Genomic DNA, 11162 nt, shown 5'->3' on the forward strand with positions numbered 1-11162 from the left:
AGATGTAGAAACCAGCAGTTTTGTTTAATATTTCTTTTGTTTCTTTTATCTAGACAAGAAGCAGCTGAAGACTCCTCAGGTTTTCCTGTTCCAATGCCTCGCGTGAAGAAACGTTTAAGTGCCTCTTTCCCAGAAGACGTCAGCCAATCAGCCGATCAGCTTGAGGTTTCAGGAAAGGCTAATACTGAGCCCACAGTGCCTGTTCGTAATAAACGTAGAGCTGCAGCAGATGCCATGGACCTTCAGGGAAGTTTCACAGCTCACTCATCGCCGACCAGTGACGTAGAGGTTGATGGATCTACTGCTTTTTTAATATGTTGATTGTTACCATTGTGATATTAATGAGCAGGTGGTTAATATGTTCTGTGTTCAAATCCAGATTACGACCTTGGTGAATTCAAGCCAGTCTCTGTTGGAATGGTGCCAAAAGGTCGCACAAGGTTACAAAGGTGTGCGAATAACAAATTTCAGCACCTCGTGGAGAAACGGACTTGCTTTCTGTGCCATTCTGCATCACTTCCATCCAGATAAAGTGTGAGTGTTTAAATGTGGAAGAAGGCATAAATGTTAAATGGGTTATGTATATTCGATCAACTCTATCTTATTCAATATCAAGTTTGTTTGCTATTTTGTCTTTAGGAATTATGAAATGCTGGATCCGTATGACATTAAACGCAACAACAAGAAGGTGATCCACCCCTTTTAATAATCGATAATAACTGTTATTTTTCTCCCTGTCTTCAGGAAATGGTAAAAAATAAAGATTTTTCTATTCATAGGCATTTGATGGCTTTGCTCAACTGGGCATCTCCAGGCTAATAGAGCCCACTGACATGGTGCTGCTGGCAGTACCCGACAGGCTCATCGTGATGACGTATCTCAACCAGATCCGCACCTGTGTCATGGGCCAGGAGCTCAGTGTCATTCAGATCGAGAAAAACAGCAGCGAGTCCAGTTATGCTGTTGGTGAAAAGAGGGAGGAAGCCGATCCTGAAGCCGCTGCTCGCTACTGTGCCGAAAGGCTTCAGAGCAGCGGACTCACTCTAGAGACCAATGGAAGCTTCCCTGAAAGGGAGGGAAAGGCTGGAGCTTTGGTTCCACCTCCAAGAATTAAGCGAACGCAGGGCCTGAGCCAGGATGGAGGTTCAGGGTCTTCACAGCCTCCGGTGGCACCACCCAGAACTCACGCCTCAAAAGCGTTTTCTCACATCAAGGATGCAGATCTTGTAAAAAAACGCAGATCGAAGCTGCGGGGAGAGTCACTGGATGAGCCCGAACCACACGAACAGCAGAGCAGTACAGAGGTAAAACATTACTAGTCAAAAGCAGCCATTACTTCAGTCTACAACATCATATGCTTCTCCACAAATCATCAAATTAGCATATTAGAACAACGCAGTGTCATCCCAAAAAGTCATATAACTGACGTTTTGGGACGTCTTTTGACCATACGTCAATATTCGCCTTTTTAGGGCCCCCTTAAAGGGTTAGTTCACCCAAAAATGAAAATTAAGTCATTAATTACTCACCCCCATGCTGTACCAACCCCGTAAGATCTTCGTTCGTCTTCGGAACACAAATGAAGATATTTTTGATTAAATTTGAGAGCTGTATAACTACCACATTGGCGAGAATTGCGATCTGCTTACACCAGCTTACACCACTTCAGATCGCAATTCTCGCGCATGCGTCATGGAAATCTAAGGAAGTCTCGTTCTGGCCTACAAGGAAGAAAAGAAATAGTCGAATAAACTCGTTATTTTTGTTTGTTTTTTCGCACAAAAAGTATTCGCGTCGCTTGATAAACATATAGTTGAGCCACGGTAGTCACTTGGGATATTTAAACATTTTCTTCATTGACTTTCTGGGCCGTCAAGAGGCAGTCCTTTAGGAGCCAATGTGGTAGTTATAGAGCTCTCAAATTTAATCAAAAATATCTTCATTTGTGTTCCGAAGACGAACGAAGGTCTTACGGGGTTGGTACAGCATGGGGGTGAGTAATTAATGACTTAATTTTCATTTTTGGGTGAACTAACCCTTTAAACGTCGGTAGATGAGGTTATGGGATCCTAACTCTACCCCAGACCTAAACCTAACCCTAAACCTAACCCGTCACCTAACTGACGTTAAAGGTAAAGCGTCAGTTGTATGACGGCCCGAGATCGCCATCTAGCGACGTTTAAGGGGGGCCTAAAAAGGCGGATATTGGCGTATGGTCAAAATACGTCCCAAGACGTCAGTTATATGACTTTTTGGGATGAGAATGTGTTGATTAGAATGATTTCTGAAGGAATGTGTGATGCTAAAGACTGGAGTAATGAATGATTACATTTCAAAAGATACTGAAATAGAAAACATTTATTTTAAATTGTAATAATATGAGGGATATGTTGTTTTTGAAGCTGGGTTGTATTATGTATAGCGTACTATATAGTTTTTTGTCTTTTTGAGTAATAATTTTTCAATCATCATATAACTGGTTAATCTGTATATACAGTATTATATTTCTGAGCTGCTGTACATTATGATGTTTTTACCCAGACTCCATCAGTCCAAGCAGAAACCGAGGCAGCCAGAGGAGGTTCAGAGTCCCGTAAGATTTAACCCAGAACACACCTTTCAAAATCTTAAAAAATTTTAATCTGTCAAATTGATAACCTAGGCTAAACATGTTTTCTGCAGAGTGTAAGAATTTCAGAAAAAAATTCTGTTTTTGTATTGTAAACTATCGTGAAATGTTGTTGACAATGTTCTTCTGTCTTGCTTGTAATTGGAAATGTAGAAATTGTTGAAGAGGCAAGAGGCACTAGAGGAGACAACCAGGTCATTCATTGATTTTCTATTTGTGACTTGATGATTAGCATCAGTTGAAACATTGTCTAAACTATTAAGTCTTTCATAGTTTGGTTTATACATGTTAGCTCCAAACCAATATTTGAAAAAGTTGCAAATGCATATACATGGGTTTTATTTCTATTTGCAGGATATCAGTCAATATGTACTTGGTGAGATGCAGGCGCTTGAGGCTGAACAGAGGCAGATCGATCGCAGAGCAGACATTGTAGAGAAGAAACTCAGAAGACTTATGGAATCTGGTAAGTCAATGAGTACAGTATTTTTACCAAGCAACAAATCAAAGCTCAAAAATTTTATAATTTAAAAACACAAATCATACTGTGTGTGTGTATATATATATATATATATATATATATGAAGAGTTCAGATGCAAAAGCCTCTAAATGCCATTTGAAATTTTCTTCTTTAATGATGATTTTTAATCAAACTTGTATATTTAAGTTCAGTAATTTCACTTAAATAACAATTAATAGGTAATTATCATTGCCATTTAAGTGAAATCACTGAACTTAAATATACAAGTTTGATAAAAATCATCATTAAAAAAGAAAAATTCAAATGGCATTTAGAGGCTTTTGCATCTGAACTCTTCATATATATATATATGATTCCAATTGATGAATCCGAGCGTAGCGTTTAGCCTACATGAACACTAAATAATTTTTAGATCTCAATTTTTTTAAGAAATTAATATTTATTTCAGCAAGGATGAAAAATGTATCAAACGTGGGAGTAATGATTTCTGTTTCAAATTATTGCTGTTTAAATGAACTTTATATTCATCAAAGGATCCTGAAAATTCCTTTTTTTTAGTTAGGATGATGAAAATTTAGCTTTACTACCAATTGAATCAATTTAAATGCTTTTATCGTGCACTTCCAGGTAGTGATCGTGTTGAAGAAGAGATACTCATTCAGGAGTGGTTTACCCTGGTCAACAAGAAGAACGCTTTGATCAGGAGACAAGACCAGCTACAGTTACTGTACGTATTTTCACACTTATTCTCAGTCACTTTACTCATTTAGATGATGGCCTCTAAGGCATCATCTGAACATTATCATTCATTCTGTGTGACAGACAAGAAGAGCAAGATTTGGAGAGGAGGTTTGAGCTGCTGAAGAAAGAACTGCAAGATCTAATGGCCGTGGAAGGTACGACTGTTGGTAAAATGGAGAGCTTATCTCTAAGAATAATGTGATTTCACCAAGTACAACGCCTTTTTTTATCCTGGAACATCATTCCAAACAAACAATCAGATTTAAGGGACAAGTTTACAGTTTCTGTCCAGTTTAGACTTCCAACCAGGGTTAGGTGGTTCTACATCAGTGTTATTCTCCTATCATTTCCATATGATTTTAGGTATAATTTATCAGTATGGATTAGGAATACATTTTCAGGCAGGAATGTTGTTCCAGGATCCACTAAAAATACATGTCTTACTTGGCAAAATCTCTGTGACCAACTGAAAATATACGCATCTGCATGTTTTTATACATATTAAAGATGTTTTGCCACACATAAAGTAGTTTCATCAGTAGCATGTGGCTAAATATCTTCATTATCCATATTTTTTGTCTTTCTTTTGAAGAATGGAAGAAAACTCAGGCTCATAAAACCAGAGAGCAGCTGTTGTTGCAGGAGCTGGTGTCTTTAGTCAACAAAAGGGACGAGCTTGTTCATGACATAGATGCCAAAGAGAGAGGGTGAGGTTCATTCAAATAACAATATACCCTATACTTTCTGTCAATTCCTGGTCTAACTTTTCTATGTAAAGCGGCCAGAATATCAGAGTTTTAAAGGGTTAGTTCACCCAATTATCCCATAATTTACTCACCCTCAACCCATCGTATGTGTATATGACATTCTTCTTTCAGCCAAACCAGTGGTGGAGGAAGTACTGAATCTCAGTACTTAAGTAAAAGTACAAATAACCAGATAAATATTTACTTTAGTAAAAGTAGAAGTAACACAATGACAACCATACTTAAAGGGCATATTGCAGGTTAGAGGACCCAACGAGTCAATGCATAGAAAAACAATGTAGGAACTAGATTTTCTTTAAAATATACGTATAAACACGCCACAGAAGCTTCTGCAGTCGTTTTTGTGAGAAAATTTTACTTCCGCGTCTGAAAATGGGCGTGGCGGGCGTGACGCAATGAGCGGGAGAGCGGTCGATTCACACAACAGGAAAACAATGAATCGCAATGACATTTCGGACGCTGAGGAAATACTCGTATGACGGATCAAGCCATAAAGTTATGAGCCTGCTATGCTAAAGAGATCAGGGACAGGCCAGGATAATGTCAGACAGAATGGTCAGAGAAAAATTGAGCTGTGATGTGAGGAGAACCAGTGGAGAACAGGACAGGTGCCTTTTAGGTGAGAGACGTGCTTATAGTATACACGTTCGCTAACGATATATACTGTGCTCACAATATTGTACAGATTATTATGATCCTATAACAGGCCAGCAGACATTAGTATGTTTAGGGTAGATTTATATACTATTAAATGTATAAAAACTTTACTTGAGTATATTTCTATAGGCTACTAAAAGCATAGGCTATACTCGGGTAAATTTTTAATACATATTTTTCACCTTGGTTATAACATAAACAGAACATTAAAGGTTTGAGTATTTAAACAACCAATTTTGTTTTTCAATTACAAGTTTTATTTAGGGCATGACATGACTAAGTTACCTATATAACACTATTTGATGCCATTGGTAGTATACGACGATCAATATGCTTCGGCATACCATGTTGAACTCCATCATATTGCCGGGATGCTAATCATTTGATCTGAAGTGAACGCTACACACGACCGTGTTTTCCGAGCCGAGAGGAGAAATCCCGTCTCTTCACCTGCTCAAACCGCACCAGGAACGAAAGATAGGCTATATAGCACAGTCACTTTTATTGTAATGGAAACTTGTGGACTCGATCTTGAAGTCCTGACAGGCTGGAGTTTTTGCAATCTCCACAAACACAATATTTACCATGACGATGATAAATTAAAATGCAAAAACTAACGAAAGCACACTGACTGACGAGCGCTCTCACTGAACACCAGCCTGCTCTTACTGAGCCGAGGCTGCGGCTCCCTGCTATGACGTCAAATGACGCGACGTTGAAAAAAAAGCCGTTTTTACTAGCAGTCCAAGAAACGCTCACTTTATCTTCTAAATTAGTGTCCTTATGTTGTTTTAAAACATTTTAAATCCTGCATTAACTTTTCATATGGTATTTTCATACAAGGTTATCTATAAATTTCGATTTTTTTTTTACCTGCAATATGCTCTTTAAGTAAAAAGTAAAAAGTACCTCATTTTAAATGTACTTTAAGTATTAAAAGTAAAAGTACTTGCATAACAATTTATTCTCTTAATGTCTATTTTCTAATGATTAATAAAACATTTAATTCTAGCTCATTCAACCTAATACTCCTATAATGATGTTCAATAATGATGGAAAAAAAATGTTGTCACCATTTCTGAAACAAGCTTGCAATTAGGCAATATACACATCATGCTTATGCACTATATGTTAATAACTATTTTTTGGCATTAAGCGCGATTCATTTATGGTGTAATTATGAACCTCTTGGCTTGCCATAATCCTAACCAAACGTAGCCTATATTACACACGGTGCGTTTCCTATGCACGTAAAAACAAATTTTCGGTTATAAATTGTACGATAAACACACTGCGTGCGAGACGCATTTAGTGTAACCAGGTTGATATACAGTATCTATGGCAACCAAACGTCACTGGTGAGACAAACGTGCAACGAACAGACGGTCAGATTACGGTTTGGCAGGGGAAAAACCATGGGAAAAACTGATCTGAAAATGTAACGAAAATGTAACAGAAGTTGTAGAAATGTAGTGGAGTAGAAAGTATAATAATTGCTGCAAAATGTAACGAAGTAAAAGTAAAAAGTATGCTCTATTTATTCTACTTAAGTAAAGTAAAGATACATGAAAAATGTACTTAAGTAAAGTAACAAAGTATTTGTACTTCGTTACATTCCACCACTGAGCCAAACCCACACTGTTAAAATTTTCGTTGTGAATTTACAGTAAATAATTGGATAAATTTTGCATTACTTTCACAGTAAGGATTACAGTAATATAATGTGAAATATGCTCACAGCAATTTACTGTAATTTTATATCTGTGATATTACAGTAAATTACTGGGGAATTACAATATATATATATATATGAAGAGTTCAGATGCAAAAGCCTCTAAATGCCATTTGAAATTTTCTTCTTTAATAATGATTTTTATCAAACTTTTATATTTAAGTTCAGTAATTTCACTTAAATAACAATTAATAGATAAATATCATTGCCATTAAAGTGAAATTACTGAACTTAAATATACAAGCTTGATAAAAATGATCATTGATGATCACCCCTCCCCCCCCCCCCCCCCCCAACAACAAACAACTCTGAGGTTAAGTCAATGTTAGCCCAATGGCATATTTATTAACACATATGTTTCAATGTACAGCAAGAATTTAAGAAATTATTTTTTTTAGAATTTCAACTTTAAGATTGTTTTCATAAAAGCCATTTTAAAATGCAGAAAATGCAGAGACATTGTGCAAACTTTTAACTTTGGAGCCTGACAAGTACCACTGCTAAAAAACACTATGACGCCCACTCAAAGTCAATTAGTTTCCTCAATAGGGTGCTAATATGAGGGTTCATTGTGGTCCGCTTCTTGGTCTTCGATCCTCGATTGATGCCCAGAAGGCACCTGTTAATAAGCAAAGATAGTTTCAGTTCTTAACACTTTTCACTCGTGTTTGTTGTTCTAACCGAATCCTGGTCCAACGCACAAGGTGTGCACGGATCTACACTTCGGATTCTGACCGGGAATAGTAACGTTAGACCACCCGATAATCTTTGAAACACTTATTTCAACGTGCGATTTGGGACGTAAGTTACTAATTCTGTTTTCGAATACTATTTAGGACGGGTAGTATGAATTGGGACGCAGAAATTTATTAACTTAAACAGCTAACGGTTAGCCCTGCTAATCTATGATAACATTGACTAAGTACAGAAATGTGCACACATAAATAGTAATGTTTGTCCCATCACTGATTTTATAAACTCTACAAAAACCAGATTTGCCTAAACGGTGATAGACATGAAAATAGCAAAACTCGATCGTCATGTCTAACTATTAGTAAATGCTGTGAGAACTTTCAACAATTCCGGGCAGCTGCTAACAAAATGTGAACTGTGTCATGCGATAAACGTTTATTTGAAAGTAAATATTATCATATTAAAATAAAATGGGTGTAAGTGCTGCAAACATGCATACCGCTCACCTTCTCCGTTAAGCCCGAAATAGAAGAGGCGGCGGGAGACGACGGAGCCTGTAAAACAGTTCGGTTATGTCACGTGACTTCCCAGGGCATAGGCTACAGTATTTCACTGCAATAATACTGTTTGATGCTGTGAAATCCTTATTTTTTTTCACTGTGTTGCTGTGATATTACAGACCTTGCTGTGACATAACAGCAGGTTTTAAATTGCAATGTTTTATTGTAAAATAAGAGTTAAATGCTGTAAAATCCAAGGATATTGTAGTTTTTACAGGTATTCATTGGGATATTACAGGGAAATGTAATCACAACAAGTTACTGTGAAATAATACTGTTAATTATTGTGAAATGCTGGTAATTTTTAACAGGAGGTTATATAAAAATATATATATATATATATATAAAATAAAATAAAAAATATCCTGGCTCTTCCCAGCTTTATAATGGGAATGAGTAACCCCTGAAATATTGAAGCCTGTAAAAATGCATCCATCCATCATAAAATTAATCCATACAACTCCAGGGTGTTAATAAAGGCCTTCTGAAGCGAAGCAATACATTTTTGTTAGAAAAAAAAATATCCATATATCCATATACATATATATATATATGAAGAGTTCAGATGCAAAAGCCTCTAAATGCCATTTGAAATTTTCTTCTTTAATGATGATTTTTATCAAGCTTGTATATTTAAGTTCAGTAATTTCACTTAAATGTGTTATTTAAGTGAAATTACTGAACTTAAATATACAAGTTTGATAAAAATCATCATTAAAGAAGAAAATTTCAAATGGCATTTGGAGGCTTTTGCATCTGAACTCTTCATATATATATATATCTTTATAAACTTACTTATTCTCATTCATTCTTTATCTCCTTTTACTTTCTCTGTGTTCTCATCCTCAAGGGCTCTTGAAGAGGACGAGAGGTTGGAGAGAGGTCTAGAAATGAGACGCAGGAAGTATGGAAGTCGGAAAGAGAAGTGTGTGTTACAGTGAGGGATGCGGTGCACCTGCTTTTACACAGGACTGTCCCTTTAAACACTGAGCTCATGGACTATTGAGGTGTGTGTGGACCAGACATTACAACATATGACAAGGCAGAGTCGGCGCCAGAGCAGATCTACTGGAGGGGCATTGGGTCATCAGTGGGGGGGCACTGCCGTTTAAGAAATATTTTGACGCAAAAAAAAAAAAAAAAAAAACGAAACACCTTTTATTATTATAATTATTATTTATAATTATTATTTGCGAATTTCCCCACCACTTTTTGCCAGGGTCGATGTTGTCCCGGCACTTTTATACATCTCGATCTCGCGGCACGGATGTACCAATACAAATAAATAAAACATATCCGGTTACCTAGCAGAGCATTCATTTGTTAAATAAGAGGCGATATAGCACGCTGAAATGTGTTGTTTTTTAAATCAAGTGATCAAAGTGCTCGGTGACTCGATCTGTGGTGCTGAAGTGTTCTCTTGTGGCTCGCGCTGCCACAATAAACATCTTCACACGGACGCGCGCTTGATCTGTTGCGGCGAAATCTCTATTCGTACCGGTGAATTCCAAAGTAAAATGCACTCAAACATGTCCCTGCTTGACAACCACTGATAAACATAATCGGTTTTATTGATGGGGGAAAAAAAATAATTATGCGAGTGTGGGTTAGAACCCAAAATCTTTTGCACGCCAGTCTAAGGTTTTACCACTGGACCACTACAGCACTTACAATGAGAAGTCGGATTGGATGTATCTATTTCTTCATGTGAAAATTCTTGGCACCAACACATATTAGATCCACTTAGACAAAAAAATAAACACAATGTACTATTTAAATAGATTGCTGAACATTTGGTATTGTATAGCCTACATCTGATTTATGATTTAGAAACTGTGGTAGGAGGGGCATCAATGAGCGCTAGGGGGGGCACGGCCCTCGAATGCCCCACCATAGCGCCGACCCTGTGACAAGGAGACTGTGACTAGATTGATCTTCAGTCCTCATGTTGAAAAGTTTGAGCAGCATGAATGCTCATTTCAGAGTTGTTTCCTTTTAGAGACATTTTAGTCTCAGAGTATTTACTTTGAAAAAGTTAAATAGAGAGTTGGTCAATAGTGTTCTGACAACACTTCTTGTTTTACGTTTTCAGTAAAAAATAATATAGGTCATGTGGCCTTTGCAGTGTTATTTACTTCATTATTTAACTTGTGTGTACAAGTCATTTGCTGCACAGTGATTTTAAGATATCTCATGTCAAACTAGGTCAAATATTATACATTTGCAGAGTTTGAAAGAAGGATCAGGTAATTTTAACGAGGGGATTTCATCGTTATGCAAGTCATATGTTTAAATGACCTAAAATGCAGCAAAAAAACTAACAAAAATGTAAAAAATAAATATCGACAACACAGACAACATGTCTCCATATATTGCCTGATATGATCCCTCACCAAATACTGTTATAAGAAGAAGCCCATTGGACATGTTAAATGAAAAGAAACGTTCAAGGAGAGTGTGTGCATGGACTTTGAGTGTTCGAATTTTGTTTTAAAATACCTGAATGAAAAAAGTAATTTGTGGGATTGTAATTATGTAACATCATATTTTCATCATATTTTCATTGGTACAGAATGCAGAAGCAGATGTACTCTCAGCAGTGAATAACCAAGAATTTCTCCCTTAAAGTGTGTGTGTGTGCGTGTGTGTGTGTGATTGTTATTTTTGAGTGACTGGTTGTTTTAGAGATTTTTTAGCTCTTCGCATTGATATTATCTTTGGCCCTGTTTACACTTTGTTTGAAATGTTATTATTTGATGTTATTTGTTTTGGGTTGCACAGTGAATTGCTTTTGAAAAGTCTTGATGTCAGCTAATACAATACAGTTGACATGTCTTTGGGAAATAAAATTGTTTTAAGACTTTTTTTGCATCCAAACTCGGTTGTGAATGAACAGAACAT

The 11162-nt window shown here is 36.7% G+C and overlaps 1 protein-coding gene across 1 annotated transcript in view; it reads left to right on the top strand.

Moving 5' to 3' along the window:
* The window catches only part of ehbp1l1a (EH domain binding protein 1 like 1a), a 46984-nt gene extending 35860 nt beyond the window's left edge, over window positions 1–11124 (top strand). The window contains exons 22-33 of the mRNA XM_089130242.1: window positions 54–288; window positions 380–534; window positions 640–688; window positions 780–1304; window positions 2542–2593; window positions 2783–2823; window positions 2984–3095; window positions 3739–3838; window positions 3934–4007; window positions 4445–4559; window positions 9112–9303; window positions 10176–11124. Of these exons, the coding sequence (XP_088986368.1) occupies window positions 54–288; window positions 380–534; window positions 640–688; window positions 780–1304; window positions 2542–2593; window positions 2783–2823; window positions 2984–3095; window positions 3739–3838; window positions 3934–4007; window positions 4445–4559; window positions 9112–9202 (1549 nt within the window). The 3' untranslated portion in view covers window positions 9203–9303; window positions 10176–11124. The remainder of the gene's footprint in view (window positions 1–53; window positions 289–379; window positions 535–639; window positions 689–779; window positions 1305–2541; window positions 2594–2782; window positions 2824–2983; window positions 3096–3738; window positions 3839–3933; window positions 4008–4444; window positions 4560–9111; window positions 9304–10175) is intronic.
* Window positions 11125–11162: the final 38 nt, after the last annotated feature.

The sequence above is a fragment of the Pimephales promelas genome, chromosome 1, assembly GCF_988280905.1.
Source record: "Pimephales promelas chromosome 1, fPimPro1.hap1.1, whole genome shotgun sequence".
In the NCBI taxonomy this organism is placed as follows: domain Eukaryota; kingdom Metazoa; phylum Chordata; class Actinopteri; order Cypriniformes; family Leuciscidae; genus Pimephales; species Pimephales promelas.